This window comes from Panthera tigris, chromosome C2 (genome assembly GCF_018350195.1).
Source record: "Panthera tigris isolate Pti1 chromosome C2, P.tigris_Pti1_mat1.1, whole genome shotgun sequence".
Classification (NCBI taxonomy): Eukaryota; Metazoa; Chordata; class Mammalia; order Carnivora; family Felidae; genus Panthera; species Panthera tigris.
The window spans coordinates 83124717-83151709 of record NC_056668.1 but is presented as its reverse complement, the minus strand read 5'-3'; the positions used below and the strand labels follow the sequence as shown (position 1 = coordinate 83151709).

The following is a 26993-nucleotide window of genomic DNA, read 5'->3' as shown; positions in this document are numbered from 1 at the left end:
AGGGTATCTCAAAGAGGGTAACTTTCTCAGCCAGTTGGAGATTTAAAAGGGAATTGACCCGTTAACGACCCTATTAGAGAGCCAATCAGGTGGAAAAGCCCCTCTCCATTTATGTTCGTTTTATTCTGAAGAAAAAGGGTGGCACTGAAGGCAGGCAGGTTGCCAACTGCCCTGGACACAACATCACTCCCTGTACCCCCATTTCTACTCCAGTCTCTCCTCTTTTCAAAGTGACACCAACCCATATACAGGTGCTCTTAGGAGCACCTTGAATGATGACTTCCTGTGTCCTCTGAACAAACATGTAATCTAATTGATTTGTTTCCTCCATATTTTGAAAAAAGATGTGTTTCAAAACTGGGAAAATAGGCTAAATGCCTAGCTTGAAAGAATTTTATTTAAAAACTTTATTTAAATTTCTCTGGAGAATATATCTTTTTAAAAGTATCAATCAACTTTTTAAAAGTCCCTACATTTTTTAAAAAGTATCAATAGTTGATTTTCAATTGATTATTAAAATATATTTTTTCTTCCCCAAAGGAGAGATAGCAACTAATCTGAACTGAATCAGATTAGTTTTTCCCTGAAGTTAAATGATTTCACTGTATGATTTTAGAGATTTTTGGAAAGCAATTTCAGTTCCAACTTTTTAAAAGCGATGCTATCTGGTAACTCAAGGTGAAAGTATTGTTTTTTATATTATCACATTTCTTAAAAAGAGAAGCTACTCTGGTGGCTCAGTCAGTTAAGCATCTGACTCTTGATCTCAGCTCTGGTCTTGATCTCAGGGTCAAGAGTTTGGACCTACTTGGGCTCCCAACATGAAAGAGAGAGAGAGAGAGAGAGAGAGAAGCTTCTTGACTTCAGTGTGAGAAAAAAATAAGGCAGATAAGGGGCTGAACCACCCTCTTCGTTTAAACATAAACAGTGATCATTACAAGAAGTATTTAAACATTTTACAGCATTACAAATTAATTATGAAAACCAGAGAAAATCAATGAAGAGGTAGGACAAGTAAGAATTATTGAAAAATGGGGGCGCCTGGGTGGCTCAGTCAGTTAAGCGTCCGACTTCGGCTCAGGTCATGATCTCATGGTCCGTGAGTTCGAGCCCCACGTCGGGCTCTGTGCTGACAGCTCAGAGCCTGGAGCCTGCTTCAGATTCTGTGTCTCCCTCTCTCTCTGACACTCCCCCATTCATGCTCTGTCTCTCTCTGTCTCAAAAATAAATAAACATTAAAAAAAAAAAAGAATTATTGAAAAATGATACAATGGTGGGCTGTAGGGGAGGACAGTGGGGAAAAAAGGAAAAGGAAAACTCTCCAAAGGCCATTCAACTTCCAGCCTCAGTCCAGGGTGGTCTTACAGACAAAGTCCCAGAGAGAAAAACGTTAGCCTTCGGAAGGGATAGCTATGCCTTTTCCTCTCCATTGCTGGAACTGCTGGGGAAAAGGTGAACCCGTCTTTTTTTTTTCCCCAGATTCAGTAGGTTCTGACATAGAGAATAGGAAGAACTTTTGAAAAACAGGAACCACTTAGAGATCTATCCTGGGAACAGATTTCTAGCTGGCTTGTCTGCCCTGTTTGCTCTATCTCACTGACCTTTTCCAGCACATCTTCCTACTCTTCATTGCCTGAAGAAGCCACTCACTGCCTTTGGATAATAGGGCAGTCAGGGCAGTCTTTTTTTTTTTTTTTTTTTAATGGTAAGTATTTCCAGAAGAGTCAAGGAACTGTCAGTCACTCATCATTCATGCATTGCTATGAACTACCTCATTCAGATATTCTCCTGCCTCTAGTCCAGATCAGCTACATTGGGAGGAGGCTTCCAAGAGGGAGAGGAGAGGAGAGGAAGGTTTTAGCACATTTTATAGACTAATGCCCTTTGGAGAAGGGCAGGCTTGAGGAGACATGCATGAGTAGTCCTGAGGCTTTGTGGAAATGGGAAATGATTAGAGAAAGATAGGGGAATGGGTCCCAAAAGCAAACTTCTCCTATTTCAAAAATTTTCCAGGATCTCTTTTATCTAAGAATTTATCTTGAATTTCCCAGGTAGTTTTGTTAGTAATTAGTTCAATGTTCTCAATGGTTAAATTGGTTTTTAAAGGATGGACTAAAGCTAAACAATGTGTATAATATTTTGTTTATGGGAAGAGTGTCTTCTTAAAAAACTGTAACATTGTTTTAACAATGATTTACAAGTCTGTAGTTCTGTTTAAAATATCCAGAAATTGAGAAACATGTTGCAAGATACCTTTCTTCCATTCCCAAACCGAGAAAATGTGAAGGAAATAAGTGTGTCAAGGACATTGAAAAGAAGTTGCCCATATATCCCGAATTTTCTCAAGCTGTTTCTTTTTATTTTTTTTTTTAAGGTTTATTTATTTTGAGGGAGAGAGAATACGTGTGCATGAGAATGGGTGAGAGGCAGACATAGAGGAAGAGAAAGAATCCCAAGCAGGCTCTTCACCGTTAGCACAGAGCCCAGCGTGGGACTTGATCTCATGAGCTGTGAGATCATGAACTGAGTGGAAATCAAGAGTTGGGCAAAATCAAGAGTGGGGTGCTTAACTGACTGAGCCACCCAGGCACCCCTCAAGCTGTTTGATTTCATGTGATTTTAACCTCAATGCATAAATGTCAGGGTAACTTAATTTGTATATGTCTGTAAATCTTAACTCACGAATAAAACCACAAGTTTGTAAAGTGCTTTATTAGACCAATCTTTGGTCCCTAACCTAGTTCACAAATAATTTCCACATAACTTTAAGGCCAGTTGGTTGACCTTATTGGTGGGAAGGGGGATGGGCTACAGCTAATAGAAAGAAAAGGCGTGGGTTGCTGTTGCAGATCTATAAAACCCTACAGATGTTGGACTCAGCCTTCATAAGTCCTCACTTCCTAATGTTCCTTCTGTGTGCTCTATATTAGTCAACAAATTCATCCAATAAGGAATCCAAGATGGAAACCCCAAAGTATTTTCAATATCTTCTTTCTTTTTCCTGTCTATTAAATAATCTCTTCTCTTTCTTCTCTGCTTTGATCTACTCCTTCATCCATCACACTTTCTCTGACAGTCTAGTGTATTCTAGGCACTGGGAAGAATTATCTAGATTGACAGATATAAGCTCTGCCCATCTCCCTTTCTCTGTCATTAGTAGGCTCTCAACATTAGAGTCTCATCTAGACTGTAACAGCTGCTGGCAGCTGGTCTGCCTGCCTGCCTTCCAGTGTACTCTTCATTGTCATACCAGAGTCATCTTTCTAATACATAGGTGCCCTTCCTGGCAACAACTCCTAACCAAAGCCTTCAGCAACCACCTGTTTTCGTCTACCTGTCTATCTTTCTCAAACCACTCCCAGAAGAGCCTATGCCCCTTCAGACTTCTGAGACTTTATATCCTTCCCCATTTTTGCTTCCCTTCTCCATCTTATCCACCTTTCAAAGTTGTATTTATTTTTCAAAGTTAAATTCAAATGCCATCTCCTCTGTAAAAATATCCCCAATCTCCTTATTATGAACTGTTCTGTCTTCTGCCATCTAACATGTTATATTCCTTGTCCTGGAGGTATGCCATTTTACTCTACATTATAAATTACTGGAAATACGTTATTTCCTTCATGAAACTTGTAAGTTCCTTAAGTTTAGGCCCCAATGTTAGAATTATTTCCATACGACCTATAGCAATTGCTTTGAGATCTATTAAATGAAGTTGAATAGGATGCCCAGATTGGACCAATCAAATATTTTAGTCATCTCAGTTTTTTATTTGTCAAAGAGCAAAGTCAACAGTGGCCTTCACTGTTATTATCTTCTTTGTCATATAGCTCTCTCAGTGAAAATACATTCTCATAGATTAATATAATCATGCCTTCACTTCACTAAGTATTGGACTCAATATTAGCCTAAGAGATCCATACCACCTTAATGAGTTCTCCTTTAACCCAAGTCTTCATGACCTATAAATATAAGGTCAGTATATATATATTTATACAGTATATATTTATATATATATAAATAAGCCAGTGTGACCCAAAAATGCAATCTTTATACCACCTGCATTCTAGTTACCAAATTAAAATTTTTTTTTAATTTAAAAGTTAAAACTTCAGATTCCTGGGGGCACTCAGTAGGTTAAGTTTCCAACTCTTGATTTCATCTCAGATCATGATATCATGGTTTGTGGGATGGAGCCCCACATTGGGCTTTGTGCCGACAGCACAGAGCCTGCTTGGGACTCTCTCTCTCCCTCTCTTCTGCCCCTCCCCCACTCATATTCTCTCTCGCTCTCTCTCTCAAAACAAATAAATAAACTTTTCATTTTGTTTTCTTTCTAGCCCTACTGAATCAGAATCTCTGAGGGTAGAGCTTGAGAATCTGCATTATTAATAAGCTTCTCAGGGCTGCAATACATAGGAAACTTTGACAACCTTGGTTCTAGAAATTCTTCAGAAAGCTTGGTTGGGGGCTGCCTCAAGGATTTGGTGGATTCTCTGAATGACTAGACTTTGAACATCATAGAGGATGAATACTGAAATGAGCTTATAAGTTCATACAGTTTTCCTGTTGAGAATCAGAAAGGTAAATGACAACTGTGGGCGTGAGAAAGCAAGGAACAGAATTGGGGCCTGATCTGCTATCATTGAGCAAAACGGTATACATTCAAGATTAGGAGAAGCTATCCCATTTAAGACCTGAATCTGACCTTCCTTCAGCTTCTTTTCAACTTTTACACAGAATATGCTATTTATAAACATGGGATTAAGTGGAAAACTAAAATTACCGAGACCCTGCTATATGTCAGGCATAATGCTAATAACTACTTTCCATATATTTCTCATTTTTAAAAATTTTCTATTTTTATTTTGTTGACATTATTATCACTATTTTTTTTTAAATGTTTATTTATTTATTTTTGAGAGAGAGAGAGAACAAGTGGGGGAGGGACAGACAGAGAGGGAGACACAGAATCTGAAGCAGGCTCCAGGCTGAGCTGACAGCCCAAACTCACGAACCCCGAACATAGGGCTCGAACCCATGAACCATGAGACGATGACCTGAGCCAAAGGTGGACACCCAACCGACTGAGCCACCCAAGTACCCCTTATTATTATTATTATTGTTATTATTATTATTGAAGTCATATATTTCTCCTTTAATCAACCATCTGTGAGATTATTTTATCCCCATTTTGCAGAAGAGGAAATTTAGAATATGAGAGATTAAGTAAACTGGTAGTTAGGTAAACTAAGTAGCTAACAGGTTATAAATAAATAGACTGAAGTTAGATGTTAGTGACTGTTAGATTAAATAAACTGCATGTTTCAAAACCCAGTTCCACCATTTACTGGTTGTGTGACCGTTATGGAAACTCAACCTCTCAGAGTCTCCACAGCATCATGGATAAAACAAGGGAAACATCACCTTCCTCATCATCTTCCTCAAGATACTGAGAATTTATAATGAAACTGGGTACATACAGCACCCAGTACAATGTGTTAGCAACCCTTCCCTCATCTCTCCATTCTGTAACTTACAGCCTTGGCTTTTTTTTTTCTTTAATTTTTATGAAGGAGGCTGTTTGCTTGCAAGCCTAAAAGCACCTCTGCTACTAGGGGCACCTGTGTGGCTCAGTTGGTTAAGTGCCTGACTCTTGATTTCAGCCCAGGTCATGATCTCACAACTCATGAGATGGATAGTACAGAGCCTGCTTGGGATTCTCTCTCTCACTTTCTCCCGTTCTCTCTGCCCCTCCCCTGCCCATGCTCTCTCTCCCTCAAAATATATAAATAAACTTTTTAAAAGTTAAAAAAAAAAAGGCCTCTGCTACTTTAAGCCCCTTTAACAGGTGTCCAGGAGCATTGTTTGTTAGTGCTCACAGCCAGTAGCTCTCTGCCTTTATCCTGAGCGTTTACATTCATGAAAAAGGAATTTTCCTCAGCCTTTGGCTTCTTTCTAGCTCCAAAGAGGCTGTGATATAAAAGTAGCTCCAGTGAGTCATGCTTTCAGCTTCCAGCTGGTGACGTAAAAAACCTGAACTAGCCTCATCACCACTGCCAGCAACCACAGCGAATCTCCTCCACTGACAGGCTTTCCTAGACCACATTAACAAGTCTAGCACATGGCCGCACAGCTGCCAGATGGCCCTGAGAGCCTCAGCCAGCTTGTCAAGTTTAACTTAGTTCCTTTTAAGAGGTAAAGTAAGGATCACCCCACCAGAGAAGATGAAATGCCTTTTTTGGAAATGAGTTTTCTGATGATGATAAATTCATATCATGATTTTGTTGCATGATTTTGTTGTAGTGAGTATCAGTGACTCTAGTGGCATCATAAGCAGTTTTGGTTTATAGCTTTTTTTTTTTTTTTTGTCTGTGAGCATTTACCCTTGAGGGCAAAGAAGGGCATTTATCACAATGTTACAATTTGCACTGTGGTTTCATTTTATCTTTGAGGTCTAGGCCTAAGGTCAAAAGGATGTCAGAACTGTCACTAGAGTCAGATGCTAATCATCTTGGTCATTTCTCCTGGACAGTGGTCACAAAACACATGAAGAAATGATTGTTCTTGACGTAAGTCAACCTCTGTGTCCCCCTTCTAATAAACCATGGATCACACAGACATGAATCTAAACCTTTTTTTTTTTTTTTAAGTTTATTTATTTATTTTGAGAGAAAGAGAACTAGCATGGAAAGGGCAAAGAGAGAGGGGGGCAGAGGATCTGAAGCAGGCTCTGTGCTGAGAGCAGAGAGCCTGATGCGGGGCTCAAACTCACAAACTGTGAGATCATGACCTGAGCCAAATTCAGACGCTTAACCAACTGAGCCACCCAGGCGCCCCTAAACTTTTTTCCCTAACCTATCTTCTTTTCCTACTAGTTTTCTTACATATTTTGAAATGATGATTTCCCTGGTTTTATTACCTACCTTGTCAAATGCCAATTGCATTTATTGGTCTTGAATTGAATTTTAAGTCTAGCATTTGGGGATTTAGTTCATAAATCCTCTTCCTTCCTACTCATGTTGTTCACAACTGTATAGATTCTGCTCATACTCTTGGTGTTTAGAAGCAGAAGTCTGACCAGCTTCTGTTTGCCCAAACTGAGGAAGTCTGGCAGCCTGTTTCTACCCTGCTTCCTCCACTGCCTTGACTGTTAACATGCATATTGTTGCAGGAAAAGCCCTTCATTAAATACACAAACAAGGCAACAGTAAGGAAAAACAACAACAAAATCCCAGGATAATTGTAAAATGGAATTGTGCTGGCTTCCTAGTACCTATGCTATTGGTGATCTGCCTAAACACAAGGGGGGCAGCCTCCTGGAAGGATGTGCTTGGAGTCTGGATTAAATAAATAGCACAACCAAAAAAGAAGAAACAAAAAGTCTGGTGGTCAGAGATTCTTGGATTCTACTTAACATTTTCCAACCCTATAGGCTTCTGATTCTTCCCCTTCCCTATAGTTCCTGCATTGTCTATTTTTACTAACATATGAAATCAGAGTAAATAATAAATATAGCTTATGGTTTCTTCTTAAATATCTTCAGGTCTTCCCTGAGAAAAGGTGCTTTATGCTTACTGACTATATTTCCTTTTCTTCCCCAACAAATTAAACAATAGCACTCATTTTTATTGTTCACAATTGTTGAAATAATTCACCCTAATTTGGATTCTTTTATACGAGAACCTCCATGTACACACAACTCCTATGGCCTCTTTATAAAGTGTGTAGGCCATAAATATGTTGTCTCAATATGGGCAGAGAAAATCACAGAGTTATGAGGTAAGTTCAAATCACATTGTGTGTTAATGGCAACAGCATATGAGTTCAGGGGCTGGATCTGGGCTTTGGTACACTTGCCACATTCAGAGATAAAAGTCTCTGAAGCCCAGGTACAGAAAAGGGTAGAATGATGCTCACTTTTAAAGTTGATCACAGTTAAACCCTTTTTATGTCACTAAGTAATTCCACAGACTTCATGGATGTCCAGTCTGGCGAAGTCTCATTACAGTTGCCCATTTAAAAAAAAAAAAAATTGCTGGGGTGCCTGGGTGGCTCAATCGGTTAAGTGGCCGACTTTGACTCAGGTCATGATCTCACCATTCATGGGTTCGAGCCCCGTGTCGGGCTCTGTGCTGACAGTTCAGAGCCTGGTGCCTGCTTCAGATTCTGTGTCCCCCCCCCCCCCAACCCCTTTCTGCCCCTCCCCTGCTCATGCTCTATCTTTCAACACTGAATAAAACTTAAAAAAAATTTTTTTTAATTTGCTATTTACTCTTTCAAATGGCTGATCATGACCGTGTGAAACTGCAAACGGTTTCCTAACTCTGGAAGATATGGTAATGCAATTCCTCCAACCACACGGGATTCCCAAACAGCTGTAGCAATGTCCTAATCTGCCTCAAATACAAAAGGATGACTAAACAGAAGAATGCAGCTTTCTCTTTCTAAGAAAAGTCAGCTGGGAACTCTACTTCCTACATTGTTTTTGCTTCTAGGAAAAAAAGTCTGAGACCTGCTTTCTGCCTGACTTCATAATGGTCAGTGGGGTCCTATATTCAGACACATTAGGCACAGATGATGGACCCAAACTGTGTGAGCCCATGGTCTACTGGCCTCTGCTTTCAGAACCATTCCATCAGCTAGATACTCATTTTTAGTGAGCCAGAAGAAAAGGAACCCCTTCTCGGGCTGCGTTTGCAGCAACATATATCCACAATTCATTGTATTTGGGTATTTAAATATAAAGTTACTTTACAATTATACAGTGGTTGGCAATTTTCAAATATTTGTTTGCTGCTAAAAATTAGTTTCAGACAATAGCTGTTGTTATCCCCATTTTTACAGAGGAGAAACCAAGGTTTAGAGAGGTCATGTTACATAGATGTAAGTCTGCTTGATTGCAAAGCTCATGCTTTTTTTCCCCCTTAACTTTTACTTTGAAATAATTATGGATTCACATAAGGTTGCAAAGAAATACAGGGAAGTCTCGTGTACCCTTCCCCCAAATTCCTCCAATATTGATATCTTCCATAACTAGAGCATAGTATTAAAAGCAAGAACATGATGCTTGCACAATCTACAGAGCCTATTTAGAGTTCGCCAGTTAGACATGCACGTGTGTATGTGTAGCTCTATGAAATTTTGTCTTTTTTTGTACATAAACCACACACTTCTACCAATTTTGAATACTAAGTCAGAATATAGGAAAGAACAAAATGACTTTTCCCTCAATAACATAGTATCTCCCAACAATTCCATTCATGGCCAGACAGTTTTTCTACTCACAATTAAGAAGAAAGAAATCCCACAAAACCTCAGCTGTTGAGAGCACTAATCTGTGCTACATGCCTTTATGGACACATCTTTTGGGGTTGGGTTAGGGGAATCTGATTTATTGGTAATTATAGCAGCAATATTCTTTCATATCAGAAATTTTTATCCATAAAGAGAAAGATGATCTTACCTTAACTTCAAGTTTAGTTTTATCATCTTTTTCTACTGTCCCTGTACAAGGTTCCTCAGATGTTCTCTGAAGAGGAGCTAGAAAAACAAAGAAAACCTGCCATTAATTTGTCAACTCAGCTTATAAATAACTCAGTATATAGCCTGGCTTGGACAAGCACCTGGACTATGTGGGGCCAACTGATTAACAAAGCTTAACTGAGCTGCCGTGGTGATTTGTGAGGTGGGAGATGAAATTGAAGGTGAAGGAGAGAGCAGAAAAGAAATAGTTCTTGACCCCAGGCATTTAACATTTGATTCAAAGAGACAAAAGTCACACACAACATCACATGAAACATCAAACCACAATAAATCAGTAAATACAATGTGGTAAAAACGATAGAGTTTCCATCATTCCCATTTTTAAGTCTCCATAAAAAGGTCACTTTTTTCATGAAGTCTTCCTGGACATGAAAACTTTATAGATTCTTGACTCATTTGGCTAGGCATCTGACTCAGTTCAGGTCATGATCTCACAGTTCGTGAGTTCAAGCCCTGCATTGGGCTCTCTGCTGTCAGCACAGAGCCCTCTTTAAATCCTCTCTCTCACTCTCTCCCTGTCCCTCCCCTGCTTGCTCGCTCTCTCTCTCTCTCTCTCTCTCTCAAAATAAACAAAATAAACACATTTTAAAAAACCCTTGATGGATCTTTCTATGCACTGCTGCTTTAGCATTTATCTTTGTACTGTATAATATTGCAGTTGATGTTGTTTTGGATTAAAAGACCAGATTCAATTCCAAATACCACATTCATTGGATATATATTTTTTCATTATAGAGGTAGTTAATTTGTGCTTATCATCGACAATTTTTGAAAAATACTGAAATCTTACCACTTAAATACAACCACTTGGTATATTTCCTTATAGTCTTCTTTAAAATGTTTTCTCCCTCTCTCTCACTCTCCACATACATACCCACACACACACACCCCACACCCACACTCACATAATCATACTATGATTATATAAGTGGATGTCTATGCCTGCCCAGCCAGAAATTGTTGCTAATCTACCAGTTGGATTCCAGAACTGATGGAACTGCATTTGTTAGTGGATGAGACAACCATGGGAAAAATTGCTTAGCTCAGTCAGGACAGAACTGGGCTATCTTGCTCTTGTTCTCTTCTCTCTGTCACTCCGTCACCCTCCCCTCCTTTCCACAGAGCTCTTGGACACCTGGGAGACATCCTTTCTTCAGGCTCCAAGGCCATTTGGCAGTAAGAATGGGACTTGTGGAGGAGGAGCCCTGGTTAGACCTTGAGGCTTTCTCACCCAGCTTTGCCAGAAGGCTGCACTGGGGATGATGGCTACAAGGCTAATAAATAAGTGGTACTTCGAGTTCTTGTCACTGTCAACATCCTTGTGTGGAGAGTTCCCCTGGAAAACTCACAGGATACATGTGATTAACCCAGGACAGAATTTGAGCACTTCTAGGTCCTATGGCCAAAATACCATCCATCTAACGCCCCCAATATATCGTCCTGATTCTTATCTGTGGTGAACTTATCTGTGGTAAACTGTGGCCTCCAGAGGTTCCTCCCAACCCCAGGTTCTGTGAGTCAACTGGAATCCGCTTGGGCTTTCTATGGATTTTTCACAGATATTATTGAAATCTGTAGTGAAGTACACTGCTGCTCCTGGTTATATAACCCCTGAAGGAAATTCATAACAATGAACACTCCTTTGGGCTCCTCACTCTCTGCAGGATCCCTGTAAGCTGAGTGATTGCAGGCATAATAACTGGATGCTAGAAGCGCATAATACATTGTATTCGGCAACACCCACGGCTGAGGAGTACCTGCCCTTAACAATGTAAGTAAAGTGCTGAAGTTAAAGGCAGGGGCAAGGAGCCACACTGCCGGCATTAGAGTCTTGCTATTCCTTGTCCAAGACACATATTATCAGAGTAATCTCTGTGCCTCACCATCTTCATCTATAAAATGTGAAATAATGAGAAAGCCTACAGTATAGGGTTGTTATGAGGCTTAATGAGTTAATATATGCCAAGTGTTTAGATCATGGTAAACAGTAAATTTTAGCTATTATTACAGCCACAAAAGAATTTTTTCATGTTCCTTATAAACTTCAGAGAAGTTCAATATTGTAACCAAGGCACCCGGCTAACAAGAGTCACAGTCAAGATTCCAGCTCCCTCGCATTCCTTACACTGTGAAATGTAATGATTTATCTTGTAACGGACGCAGTTACTAAGGAATCAGACAAGTGTGTCTGAAAATCCTATTAGTGATTTGCTTGAATCCATACTCAGTGGTTACTATCCAAAACAAAAGTGCAGAATTGTTCTGCAGAATGAGCAAGTTGCCAGGTCAGTGATATCCATTCAGACATGTAAAAGTCTGTTTACCCTAGAAGGGTCACTGTCTTTTATGAAATCTTATGTTTGAAAAAGAAAGAGAAACAAGCTGTCATTCTCACTTTATTTGCTTATAACAAACATATATCCCTTAAAACAATGACAGAGGAAAAAAATCATAGAAGTGAGCATAATTTAGTTTTGGGAAAGAGCCCTAGATGAGAAGTAAGGAGAGCCAAGTCCTGTTTCTAGCTATCCAAAAAGATGACTCCATGTGTGTGAGTGTCTGTTTGTGTCAGCAGGATGTGTGCAAAATTATATTGAGTGTGCATATGCATTTATGTCTATGAGTGTGTGTGTATGTGTGTGCACACAGAAAATTCAAGAATAAATGCACCAAACTGTTGTCAAGACTTGCTTCTAAAAAGTGGAATATGTGACAGGAGACAGAGGACTGTAAATCATACTAAATGGAGAATTATCAGAAGACCCCATAATTTTCAGATAAATAGAAACAAAAAGGATTTGTTGCCAGAAGATCTGCACAACAAGAAATGCTATAGGTTCTTCAGCTTGGAGAGAAATGACACAAAATGATGATTCAGATCTACAGTAAGGAATAAAAAGAACACTGGAAATGCCTGAATAAGAGAGTAGATGTAAAAGACTATATATATAAAATATAACAGACTATACAGAAGAATATACCACAGAGCATGGAAGGAAGCATATGGAGCTATAATGTTGCAAATTTCCTATATTTTACATAAGATGCTATAATATTAGCTCTAAGTAGACTGTGATAAATGAACATAATAATCTCTAAGGAAAATATCTGGGAAAAACAATGCAAAGAGGTATGCTAAAAAGCCAATAAAGGAATTAAAACAGAACACTAAAAATATTTGCTAACGCAAAAGAAAGTAGGAAAGGAGGAACAGAGGAATAAAAAAAATGAGACAATAAACAACAAATAACAAAATTATAGTTCTAAATCCAACTATATCAATAATTATATTGTATGTAAATGGACTAAATACTCCAATTAGAAGGCAGAGGTTAACAGAATGTACTAAAAAGTCAAGACCCAGGTGTCTGGGTGGCTCAGTTAGTTAAGCATCTGACTTAGGCTCAGGTCATGATCTTGCAGTCCAGGAGTTCCAGCCCTACATCTGGCTCTGTGCTGACAGCTCAGAGCCTGGAGCCTGCTTCGGATTCTGTATCTCCCTCTCTCTCTGCCCCTCTCCTGCTCATGCTCTCTCTCTCTCTCTCTCTCTCTCTCTCTCTCAAAAATAAATAAACTAAAAAAAATTTTAAGCCAAGACCCAATTATATGCTGCCTATAAGAGATATACTTTAAAAACAAGGAAACAGAAGAAAGGAAAAAATATATCATGCAAACACTAAGCACAAGAAAACTGGAATGCTATATTAGTATCAAACAAAATAGACTTCAGGACAAGGAGTATTACTAAAGGAGGGAAGGAGAGATATTTCCTAATTATAAAAGGGCCAGTATATCTGGAAGACATAACAATTATGAACATGTAAGTGCTTAATAACAGTTTCAAAATACATGAAGTAAAGAATGATATACATATCATATCCAAGAGCAGTTTATCCTAGGAATGTACAATTGTTTTAATATTTGAAAACAAATCATTGCAATCCACCACATTAACAAATAAAGGAGAAAAACTATATGATTACTTCAATATATGCACCAAAAAGACCATCTGAAAAAGTCAACAATCATTCATGATGAAAATTCTTATCAAATGAGGGAGAGAAGGGAACTTCCTCTATTTGGTAAAAGGCATCTGTGAAAAACTTACTGTTACCATCACACTTTAAGGTAAAAAATGAATTATTTCCCCTAATACTGGGAAAAGACAAGGTTGTCTGCTCTCACCCCTTCTATTTAACATTGTACTGGAGGTCTTAGCCATTATAATAAGGCAAAGGAAAAAAGCATGAAGTTTGAAACAGAAGAGGCAGAATGTCCCAATTCACAGATGACCTGATTGTATTTTATGCAGAAATATATTCTTATTGATAGTTATATATGGTAAGTTCCATTTACTATACACTTAAAAAAAAACATGAAATGGCTAAGACCTCTATACTCAAAACTACTATACTGCCAAATACCATATGATCTCACTCAGATGTGCAATTTAAGAAACAAAATAAATGAGCAAAGGGAGAAGAAAAAAAGACAGAGGGAGGCAAACCAAGAAACAGACTCTTAACCATAGAGAACAAATTGATGGTCATCAGAGGAGAGAAGGTGGAGACATGGGGGTTAAATACGTGATGGGGATTAAGGTGTGCACTTGTGATGAGCACCGAGTGTTACATGGAAGTGTTGAATCACTATATTGTACACCTGAAACTAATATCATGCTTTATGTTAACTAATTGGAATTTAAATAAAAACTTTTAAAAAAGCACACCAAAAACAAAAACAAAAACAAAAAAATACTATACTGCCAAGAGAAATTAAAGAAGACCTACATAAATGGAAAGTTAACAACATTTATGAATTGGAAGACTCAATATTGGTAAGACAACAGCTCTCCCCAAATTGATCTCTAAAATGAGTGCAACCTCAAGCATAATCTCAGCAGAAATTGAAACGTGCTTCTAAAACTTAAATGGGAGGCACCCGGGTGGGCTTAGTCCGTTAAGTAGCAGACTTTAAAAAACATTTTTTTAAACATTATTTTTGAGAGGCAGAGCATGAGCAGGGGAGGGGCAGAGACAGAGGGAGACACAGAATCTGAAGCAGGCTCCAGGCTCTGAGCTGTCAGAACAGAGCCTGATGCGGGGCTCGAAACCATGAATGGTGAGATCATGACCTGAGCCAAAGTCAGACACTTGACCAGCTGAGCCACCCAGGTGCCCCTAAGGGGCAGACTCTTGATTTCGGCTCAGGTCATGATCTCATGTTTTGTGAGTTCGAGCCCTGCATCAGGCTCTGTGCTGACAGTGCAGAGACTGCTTGGGATCCTCTCTCTCCCTCTCTCTTTGCCCCCACCACCCGCTTGCTCTCTCTCTCTCTCTCTCAAAATAAATAAAATAAACATTAAAAAAAATAAAATAAAATTTATATGGAAATAAAAAGAATCTAAAACAGCCAAAATAGTCTTGAAAAAGAACAAAGTTAGAAGATGTACCCTACCTGATCTCAAGGCTTACTAGTAAGCTATAGTAATGAAGACCATGCAGGATGGGTGTAAGGACTTATCTATTGTTTTTATCTTTCCAAACTTTACCACTCCATTGCTAATAGAATCTTGTAAGCATTTTAAAGGTCCTTAATGGAGACTATTTTATGCTGATGTTGTTTGCACATGTATATTATTCCTCTTCTAGACTGTGAGGTCTCCTTGTATCCAGGCACTCAGTTTTTTTACCTAACTCTATAAAGTCTTCAATGCCTGTACTCTTCCACATCTGTAGTTTATTTTAAATAATATTTGTCAAAACAACAACCATTATGCATCTTAAGCAATCACAATCTCAACCCTCATGAGCACTGATGAAACATAAAGGCACGAAGCTTCCTCTCTAAATAACCTACCCAAGGTGGAGGGCTGGCTGGTTTTCGGTGACACCCATTTTGGGGAAGACTCAGGATGAGGGGCCACGGGTTGCACCGGGCGAGTCTGTCTGGCTGCCAGTTTCATCAGACTCATTTGCCTCTTGTGAAATATTTCCTGCACATCACCCAGCTTCTGCAGGACTTCCTGGGCTTTGGCCTGCAGAAACAAAAGCAAATCATGACCAGGTCACTCTGCACTGAGTCTGACGACATGAAGCATTCCCTTTCTCTTGTCTTCCCCTCCTCCTCCAACCCCTCCTCCTTCAGGTGACCCTTCCATCCATATGCAAATCATTGCACAACTTGCCTTGCACCGGAATTATGCTTCTAAGAGTCTGAATCTCTCACCTTATGGGCAATGATCATATCCTTTTCACCACCATATCTCCATGCCTAGAACACTGCCCAGCACAGAGTAGTGCTCAGTAAATATATATTGAGTAGATAAATGTTCACTAAGCCATGTCCATTAATAGTAGAAGAGGATAGGGGCACCTGGGTGGCTTAGTCTGTTAAGCTTCCAACTTTGCTTCCCGTCATGGTCTCATGATTCCTGAGTTTGAGCCCCACATCAGGCTTACTACTGTCCACACAGATCCTGCTTGGGATTCTCTGTTCCCCTCTCTCTCTGCCCCTCCCCCACTTGCACTTTCTCAAAAATAAATAAAACATTTTAAGAAAAAAGAATGAAAATAGTGGAAGAGGATGCCATAGACTATGAATGAAGGGCATCAGGCCACTTTTCTAAACAGGAGGATTTCAAAATAAGAGGTGTATCCTGAATAAAAGCCCTGATGGAGAAAAGAGTTGAAGTGTTCTGGAGGAAAGAGTTGGCTACATCCTGAGGCAGGATCAAGGGAACCACCCAAGGATAAACATTTAAACTTTATTCTGTATGACCCCTTCTCTATAAGTAGTAAAGAAATAAACTGAAAAAAAAAAATCAGGGGAAAGATGAAACTCACAGACATTCCCATAACTGACTATATGCTCTAAGACAGAGGTTCAAAAGAACTAAAAACAAGACTTGGAGGTCTCCGAGTTTCACCAAGGCCTAAATTCTGCAAAATACGTTTCTTCTGGCCTTGCTTCCAGTATGACATCCCTCCAGCTCTGGTGGGTCAAGGGAAGTGGGTAGTCTTTGTCATGACATCCGTCTCCTGTATGATTTAAACCACCAAAGAAAGGACCCAGAATTAGAAGAACTCCACCACCACAAGCCTTCCAGAGTGCCTAATTCTGAAAGTACAGACTCAGCACACTCAGGGAGGAGGTTGCCACGTTTTGCAACTGGAAAAGTACATTTGTCTTTTTTGTTTGTTTTTTAAATGCTTATTTATTTTTGAGAGAGATAGGGTGTGAGAGGAAGAGGCTCAGAGAGAGAGAGGGAGACACAGAATCTGAAGCAGGCTCCAGGCTCTGAGCTGTCAGCACAGAGCTTGATGCAGGGCTTGAACTTATGAGGTCTTGAACTCATGATCTGATGGCTCAGATCAGATCATGACCTGAGCCAAAATCAGACGCTTCACCGACTGAACCACCCAGGCACCCTTACATTTGTCTTTTTTATGCTGGGCCATCTTCTGAGGGAAAGAGCCAAGAGCCCTGAGGGAGGACTGGCACATCAGCTATGGAACAACTGTGGCCTCAGAGTCCTGTCAAGGCTGACGTCTACTCCAAGGTCTAGTGCCGGTCTTACTCCTTGTAGGGTCTAAAATGTGGCTGGTCTGAGTTGAGCCGTGCTATCAGTGTAAAATACACACTGGATTTTGAAGACATAGTATGAAAAAAAGAATGTAAAATATCTCATTATTAACTTTGATATTGACTACATATTGAAACAATATTTTGGACATATGTTAAACAAGACATTATTAAAGTTGATTTCACTAGTTTCTTTTTGCTTTTTTAAATGTGGCTACTAGAAAATCTTAAGTCACGTAGAGAGCTTGAGTTACATTTCTATTCAACAGTGCTGGTCTAGACTAGGGATCAGCAAAATTTTTCTGTAAAGGACCAAACAGTAAATATTTCAGGCTTTGCACACTGGTCTCTGTTACAACTACTGACCTCTGCTATTGTACCATAAAAGCTGTCATAGATAATATATGCTACATAAATGAATGAGTGTGGCTGTGCTCTGATGAAACTTTATTTCTAAAAGTAAGTGGCAAGCAGCTTTGGCCCACAGGCAGTAGTTTGCTGACCCCCAATCTAAATTAAGGTGGGGCTTGTGTTTAAAAGGTCTCTTCAGAAAACGTGTGACTGGTCTCAGGAAGCTTGCTGTACAGTGGACTAGAGGTTCTGACAACACAGCTATGAGTCCAGATCCCAAAAGAAACCAAATCCCTTTATGTCAGGGTGATAGCAATGTCAGTTTGCATTTTGGAGGGATGGTGATGAGACAGCCCAATGATAAGCTTGAGGAAACGGAAACTGAGACATAGGCATTAACTGTTGCACAAAGATCAAGAAATCTGACTGAAAGAATGTCAAGTTGTTCATGTATGGTATACAGCTCTGATGTGAGGTCAGTGCCACATGCTGGAGCCCAGTGGCTCACCACTTGGACTAGACAGGACCTGAATCACCCTTGCCCTTTTGCATCTCTTCCTGAAGATCCCATGGTAAACCCTAGAAATGGTCAGGTGGTCAGACGAGACCCTAAATTCCTAAACTCAGGTGAAGGAGAGCCGGTGCAAGATTAACAACTGCATCTCCTCCGTTCCTCTGAACTCTTTTTACTTGCAAATCCATTTTCCATACCACAATCAGAATTATCTTTCCAGGATGTAAGTCTGACCATACAAGTTCCCTGTTTAAAAGCCCTGCTGGGGCGTCCCACTGCTTCAGGACAAAGTCCAGACTCCTCATGGAGGGGTCCATGACTCCTCACTAGGCCCTTCATTAATTGACCCTGATTTCCCTCCAGTCTAACCTCCACTAGTTCCCACCCCTCACTCCCGCCTCCAGGGGCGGCAGTTACCAAATGCTCTTGTTTCCAGCCTCTCTGCCTTTGCAACTCTTCTTCCTCCCTCTGCTTTTTCTCCCTTAAAAACTCCTATGTGGTCCAAATTTAGGCATCTTCTCCTATGATGTCTTCTTCTTCTTCAGGCTGAGCTGACCTTTGCCTCCTCTACGTGCCCCACTATCCCTTCCATTCCACATGCTCTTGGACCAACACACACTTACCGGAAACACGTTTGTCTTCCACTAAACTGCCAGCACCTTCATTATGGGCATTGTGACTTTCATTATTGTATTCCCAGAATAAAGCACAAACTGGATTCCCAGTGAATATTTATTTTTTTAATTTCTGTTCTTTTTTAAAAAATGTTAATTTGTTTATTTTGTGAGAGAGAGAGAGAGAGAGAGAGAGAGAGCTGTCAGTGCAGAGCCTGACTCTGGGTTCCATTTCAAGGAACTGTGAGATCATGATCTGAGCCAAAATCAAGACTCTGATGCTTAAACAACTGAGCCACCCAGGTGCCCCCTGCCCCACACAGTGAATATTTAAAGAATTGAATTTTGCTACTTGTTACTGCGATTGTTTAATTACCTAAACTGGGCAGTGAAAGCAAAGGAAGGAGAAAAATCAAAACAGCAGCACTAAGAGGATAGTGCAGAAAGGCACTTGAAGAGCCTCAGACAGACAAGGTGGCTGCTACAAGAACAGCAGTTTACCATGATTTACCATGATTTACCACTTACCATGATGATTACCATGTCTTAAATGTAACAGATTCAACTGTTTAGACATGGAGTACTAGTGTTTTAGAAATAAATTTTATTTTTTCTAGTAGTTTTAGAATTACAAAAAAATTACAAAATAGTACAGAGAATTCCCATATAGATCACCCAGTTTCCACTATTATTAACAGTTTGCATTAGTATGGTGCATTTCTTACAATTAATAAAACATTGTTGATATGTTATTTTCAGTATTAAAATTATAATTACAATAATAATAATTAAAATTATTATAATTATTATTAAATAAAAGTCCATACTTTATAGTTAGATTTCCTTAGTTTTACCTAATGTACTGTTCCCTCCAGGGTCCTATCCAGGATACCAACTTACATGTAGTTGTCATGACTTTTTAGGCTCCTATTGGCTGTGTCAATTTCTCACCTTTTCCTGATTTTTGATGACTTTGACTATTTTGAGGAGTATTGGTCAGATATTTTGTAGCATGTTTCTCAACTGGGATTTATCTGATGTTTTTCTCATGATTAGACTGGAGTTATAGGCTTTGGGGGTAAGACCATGGAAGTAAAGTACCATGTTCATCCATCATATCGAGGGTACTTCATATCTACTTGACAACACTGTTGATATTGACCTTGGTCACCTGGCTGAAGTCCTGTGTGTAAAGTCACTTCACTTTTGTTTCTCCTTCTCTGTTCTATACTCTTTGAAAGGAAGTCACTATGTACAGCCCACATTTAAGGGCTGGAAAACTATATTCTACCTCCTCAAGAGCAAAGTATCTACATAAATAATTTGGAATTCTTCATAGGAGATTAGTCTCATCTGCCCCATTTATTTATTTATTCCATCATTTATTCATATCAGGATGGATTCATGGATATATAATTTCTTTGGGGATGTAATCCAATAGTACTTTATTGATTTTATTGTTCTAACTGTTCTAGCATTGGTCATCAGTTCTTTTCAGTTGTTGCCTATATCCCATCACTATGGTTTGTTGTTTTATTTTTAGTAGTTCATTCCGGCACTACAAGATGCTGTAAGATCACCTTACGTATTTCCTGCCCCAGCCCTAGAATCAGCCATTTCTCTAAGAAGCCTAGGTCTCCTTTACTGAAGAATGGTATTAGAAACCAAGATCTCGGTGCTAGGTGTGCTCACTGGCGTGGGTGGGCGGGGGGGAGGGGTCTCTTTGCTTCTAGGCTATCTCAACTGTCAAAGTAAAAAGATACATGTGTCTGTACCATATCTACATATACATATATCTAGGAATATTTTTATATGTATAGAGTACCAGTTTTGACAATAAAGTCATTACTTCTCAGTGGACAAAACTTTCTTTGACACAACAGGATATTTAAATTTTACAACCTAAAATTTTATTCCAAACCAAAAGAAGTAAAGATGGACTTTGGAGATGTTTTAATCCATATGACCTACAGGATTTTTTGAAAAATATTTCTCTTATAATCCTCTCCTTCCTTCATGTTTCTGCATATTTCTCAGAGGTGGTTTATTAAGTTTTATCCATTTCCTGGTAGGTGGTATGGTCAGAAAGTTCACTGAAGTTGGGCAGCACAGCAGCTGTGGCTACAAATCTCCCTGGTGGACCTGATACACCTATTTGAGCAACTAATGGAGTTGGAGCTGGGTGAGACAGATCTGCCTTAGGAACCTGACCTGGAGCTACCAATACTGGGTCTGCAATGTAGAACCTACACCAGATGGGCCTTGTCTTTGTTCCTTCTGCAAGGAAGTAGAAGGATCTTTGTGTTGGGGGAGGGTATCTGCCTACACATCCCCCACCCCTTACCAAGATCACAGCTTACCACCAAGAGGTTTAAGGGAAAGAACATCATTAACATACAACACCATACTGAGCTACCCCCACTGTAATCTGCCCACTGTCACCTGCCTTCCCACTTGTTCAATAAATATAAATTGGACACCAGGCAAAGGTTAGGCACAAGAATGCAGGGGTGGATGAGGCTCCTGCCCTTCAGGAGCTCCCAGTGTAATAAGCAAGACAGACATTTAAAATAAATAAGTAGCTGGGAAGCCTGAGTGGCTCAGTCCATTAAATGTCTGACTTGATTTTGGCTCAGGTCATAATCTCACAGTTCATGAGTTCAAGCCCTACATGGAGCTCTGCACTGAAAGTGGGGAGCTTACTTGGGATTCTCTCTCTCCCTCTCTCTCTGCCCCTCCTCCACTCTCACTCTCTCTCAAAATAAATAAATAAACTTAAAGAAAAATAAAATAAATAAATAGAGATGCCTGAGTGGCTCAGTCAGTTGAGGATCTGACTCTTGATTTCGGCTCAGCTCATGATCCGAGTGTCATGAGATTGAGCCCAGCATCAGGCTCCACACTGAGCATGGAGCCTGTTTAAGATTGTCTCTCTCCCTTTGCCCCTCTCCCCTGATGGCTGTCTCTCTCCCTCCCACTAAAATTTAGAGGAAAATTAATTTTCCTCTAAAATTAAATTAATTAATTAATTTTTAAAATAAATAAGTAGAATGTAGTGTGGTATACAACATTTTACAGCAAAGGCTCTTAGCCTGAATTCATGGATGGGCTTTAGGGCATCCCATAAAATTAATTATAAAAGTTACATATGCTGGATATTCCCTATTTGTCACTCTACTATGTCTTCTTTTCCCTGCTTTGTGTCCCAGGAAGCTGACCTGTATGGACTCTGTTGGATAGGCTCACTTGCCTATGGGCTTTTAGTTGGTTTGGCCAAGGGGAAGCACTACCTGGACATCCAAGAGAGGGAGAGAGGAGAGTAGGGATATATATTTCTCCATTAATAGTTGCATTCCTCTGCCCAAGGCCACAACCCTTACTAGCTGCCTGTCACAGTCACAGCTACAGTGCTTCTTGGGTTCCCCTTTGCTCTTTAGGCTTATGGGTGGTCTGGTTCCATTTTCTTGCTAGCCCCAGGGACCTTCACCATCCTTATTGGGTTCCCTAAATCCTGCCATATCTTTGTAAAAAGTGCCTATATCAAACTCTCTTTAATCACTTTGAGTATGCTGGTCCTGAAAGTATATGAATCAGATTCCATGACTCAAAAGAGGCCCGTGACTCAAAGAAGTAAAGAAGGTGTTACTGAAGAGATACATACAAGGTGGTGGGAATCGCAGAGGAAGGTGTGCCATACAGAATTCTGCTGACTTCACAGAGGAGTGCTCCTCTCAAAATGCAAATCCAATCAAGTTATTCCCCTGCTTAAATCCTTCAGTGGCTTCCCACTGTTCTTAGAATAAAGACCAAACTCCTTAAGATGGCCCACAAAGCCCACCTCATCTGCCCCTCTCTTATCTCACCCCAAACACCCTTCCTTTGCTCTCTGTACTCCAGCCACCCTGACCTTTGGGTTCTGTACTTGTAACAGACTCCCTCCAGGCCTGTGTCCTCTGCACATGCTGTTACTTCTAATCTGGAAAGGCTCCCCCATCATCTCTACACATTCTCCAGGCCTTGGCTCAAGTATTCTCAGTCCAGGTCAAGTTTTTCTATCACATGCTCAGCAGGATCCCAAATCCCTCCTCCAGAACACTTATCTTAACTTGTAACACATTCTTATGTTTTGTGTTTGACATTTATTAATGTCAGCCTCTCTTATTAGGTTCCATCAGAGATGAAACCATGTCTATTATTGCTGTGCCCTCAGCACAGTATGTGGTATATCAGAGATGCTGATGAGTATTTGTAGAGAAACGAATGACTGAGAGTGATATTTGGGTGAGACTGTGAAGGGTATTTGCCAGGAAGCACAGACCAAGAGTCTAAGAGGCCACCTCAGAACACAGGAATTGGTGAACCTGCTCAGTACATCCTACCCGGACTTTCTTAAGCAATAGTCAAAAGGCCCCCAGTGCTTCTTTCCAACCACAAGATTAAAATAACCCAGAAACATTACCTTTAGGTCAAGGGTGAGTATCAACTCGAACTGGCTGTAAAACTCCATGTGGCTGGGCAAGTGGTACTCCTTCGCGGTGCCCAGGAATGCCTCAATGTCGTTCAAGGCAACGTCAACTCCCTCTCGTGACTGGCACTTGTCTACAGCTTGGGAAGCCAAAAGGTAGATTCCTGCTTCACACCATTGGCTGACCTTTTCAAAAGAAACACAGTGCCCTATGCAGTCAGCCTGACCACAACCCTCAGGAGGTCTGAGCTCATCTGTGGTCTAGAAGGATCCTATGACAACAGGAAATTGTCATGGGACAACATAAACTTCAGAGGTCTAACCACTGTCAATGCAACTATAAGGTGGACAAGCCCAAACTAATTTTACATCTGTCCACATCTCAGGAAAGTCATCCAGTCAGTAAAAAAAAATCGTATAAACATTCTTCTCTCTTCCACAGACAGTAATTGCTACATCTCCAAAAGAAGAGAGTTAGGTATTCCTAAGCTTGGTTTAACTGTGGAGAAATGTAACCAATGACTTTTCAGGTTTACATTCTAGGCCATTCATTGTGCATCCTAACTGGTTACAAGACCATAGGGTGACAAATGAGATATTAGACCTGGACTCTACAAGTCTTCCTAGGGAAGGGAACATCCCTTTTAACAATAACACTACTTTTCTCTGTCCACATTTGCATTTACTGGTATTTGTCTTTCCTAGGGAAGCATCGAAGAATGCAAAGCTTTGTAACTCACAACAGCAATACTCAAACTTTTTCCAGAATGCTTGGATGAAGTCAGGTGATGAATTCTAACAATTTAATTTTTTAAAGACTTAAACAGAAAGACAGGGACCCTTGTGCTGCCAGAATATTTATGTATAAAGAGGCTGCCAGTGCAAGCACATCTGCATTTCCATTTACCATGTGACCTGAAGAGCTATGTAAAATAACTATACAGGGGGAAAAAGAACAAAAGGGAGCACTCCAGAGTAGTTATCTCTAAGTGGGAAAATTATAGGCAACTTAAGTTTGTATGTTTTTTCCCTAAATTCCTTATGCTGAATGTGTACTACGTTTAGAATAACAAAACAAAATAAAGATATTTAAAAATTAATGATTACCAATGTGTAGGGATAAGGAGGGGGATGGCATGTGTAGATGCCCATAAGAAACTTTTTTCCTTTTCCTTCTCCTTCCTACATTTTTGGACTTTCAAAATAATATAAATCATGCTTTAATATATAATGTGAAAACTTTCTCTTAAAACATACCTAGATCTGCAGAAAACATTAAGCTGGGGTCTTCTGCAGAGTCACAGCAGATGCTTGCTCTCCTAGACACACACACACACACACACACACACACACACACACACACACACACACCAGCATTAGGCTATTATCTCTAGAGCAGATATGGAGTGAGAAAAACAGCAGCTGATCCTGCAGAGTTTAGCACACAGGACAGACTGTGCACCAGGCCCTTAGGAGCCACTTGCTTCTGGAACAGCTGTATTTCATTGATACTAAAATCCCTTTGGCATTGGGATGATATAAACAGCCTGGGCGAGTGCCCCTGGCTATCAGAGAGAAACAGTTATGGGAATGGAGCATGCTGACTCATGGCCGTGAGCCACATGCTGCCTGCAAACAGCTGACAGGGAAGGCTCCAGAAGTCACTGCCCCTGCTGACCGGGCACCTGCCTCAGAGATCACCACTGAAGGGCACCAGAGCTCCACCCATTCCCTGTGAGCCCTCTGCACACAGTGTTGCTGTCTAATCTAAGGAGCCTCAGGTTTGGAATTTGGCAGTCCTGACTTCAAATCTGCAATCCCCTATTTTTACCCCAGGTATGTTGTAAGCAGTCACTTATCCCAGAGTTTCTCAGTGTTGTCCCTGTACCACCTGCACCAGAATCACCTGGGGACTTGGCGGAAATACTGATTCCTGGGCATCATCCTAGACTTATTGAATCTGAGTCTTCAGAATGGTACATTAAAGAATCTGCAATTATAGCAAACTGATTCTCATGTATTAAATGTTGTGAACCATTGACTTCCCCATGATGGATATCAGTTTCTGCCTCTGTAAAATAATGCCATTAATACATTCCTCACAGGTTGTCTTGAGGATTAAATAGATGACATAATTATACTTCTGGCAGGAACATAGTAGGTACTCAATAAATGGTAGGTAGGAGTGTATAATGGTCATTAGTACTTCAGTTTCTCCAAAAGGATTAATAATATGATGCCTATATATGAGAAGCAATTTGCAAATATAGTGCTTGGCTCTCTGTCTGAAGGGGAATCAAGAAATGTCCCATGGGCCAAAACACGCTCTAAGTCCAGGTCTACACAGAGGACAATGAATGTTAGTTCATTCTAATGGGATATGGTGGGATGGTGCGGGCACTTTTACCTCCAATGCCTCTATGACCTAGAATCTTCACAGCTTTTAATGCCTCTTGAGCACTATTTCATAAGAAGTACATTATCCTCTCAGCAATATTGTGGGGCAGGGAGGATGAGTATGATTAAGACTGTTTTGCAGAAAATTTAGCAAACATCAGGTCATGGCTTTGTTGTGCTCACCTTGTCCAGTTGTCTATGCAACTCCAAGGACTTTTCTAAAATGTCATATTTTTTCTTGTTTTCATTGATGAAGTCATCGCAGAGGTGCCTGAGCTCTACACACCTGGGTCTGATGGAGTCTGCTGCATAGTGGTGGCTTTGGATGAGCTGGTCCCCAATTACTGCAAGCAGCTGGGCCTTTTCCAAGGGCTCCTGTGAAGTGAACGTCCAAAACCAAGCATCAGAAGCCAGGTCATGGTGAGGCTGATATTTGCCTACCGTGTGCTCCAAACCAGGAACAACTTAGGGAGATGTTGATTCAGGTCTTAAGCTGAGAGTCGGAGCTGGGGAACCTGGGAAAGCTCTGTGGCAGTTTGAAGTCTCCAGGAAGTCTAGCCTAGTCCAGGGTCACCTGCACCTTGAAGAAGAGCAAGCCATTCATTCAAATGTTTGTTGAGTTCTGGGTGAGGCACTGAGACTCTAGTGGTAACAAGCCATGATTTTCAGTCTAATGGAGAACTCGGCTTATTAAATAAATTATACCCGTAATTCAATTATTACAACTGTGATAAGTTCTTGGCAGAAGAGCATGAAGTGTTATACTGACCAGAACTGGAGACTCTGAATTCTCCTGTAAACTAAATGGAAAAGTAAAAGGATCAGATATGTGACATGAGGAGAGAGTAGAGTTAGCTGAATTTGGAAAACTGGTAAAGATCTGGTTTGGACAACTCTGAGGGATCATGAAACTTTAACAAATATGTTTATCTAAACCCCTTCATGGGACTCACAGGATCCCACTCTGCTCTGAATTCATCTGACCAGAAACCACGCCTCCTACCTCTCCCTGCATGGCTTGCTTTGTTCTAACCACATGTGCCATGTTTTTCTGTTTTTAATTCATTCATCACATATTACTGAGGACCTTCCAAATGCCAAACACTGTCATGTTAGCGGTTTGGTGGTAAAGCAGCTAAAATCCCTGCCCTCATGAAGCTTACATGTTAATAGAACACACAGGCAATCAACAATTAGGTATGTAGATTATATAATATCTTAATTGGTGATGAGTGCTATAGAGAAAGATCAAATCGGGAGAGAAGGGCAGGGAGTGCTGGTAAGGAGTTATTTTAAGTAGGATGGTGAGAGAAGGACTCACTGAGAAGGTGCTATCCAAGTGGTGCCAAAGCATTAGCATAGCAAGACAGAGACCACTGCCCTTGCAAGGCCTGTTTGTAAGGTTAGGCCTTGGGTGCCATCTAGGAATGTCAGGAGGGTTCCTGCCATCCCCTGATAAGAATGGCTCACTGTGCCATTTGTACAAACAATATGCTTTACACTAAACCCCTGCTTTCTTTCTGGG

The 26993-nt window shown here is 40.3% G+C and overlaps 1 protein-coding gene across 1 annotated transcript in view; it reads right to left on the bottom strand.

Annotated features, from left to right (window-relative positions):
• The window catches only part of MCF2L2 (MCF.2 cell line derived transforming sequence-like 2), a 254578-nt gene that overhangs the window by 102789 nt on the left and 124796 nt on the right, over positions 1–26993 (bottom strand). The window contains exons 11-14 of the mRNA XM_042956659.1: positions 25652–25843; positions 23066–23257; positions 15403–15580; positions 9464–9540 (exon numbers count right to left, since the gene is read on the bottom strand). Coding sequence (XP_042812593.1) covers positions 9464–9540; positions 15403–15580; positions 23066–23257; positions 25652–25843 — 639 coding nt within the window. The remainder of the gene's footprint in view (positions 1–9463; positions 9541–15402; positions 15581–23065; positions 23258–25651; positions 25844–26993) is intronic.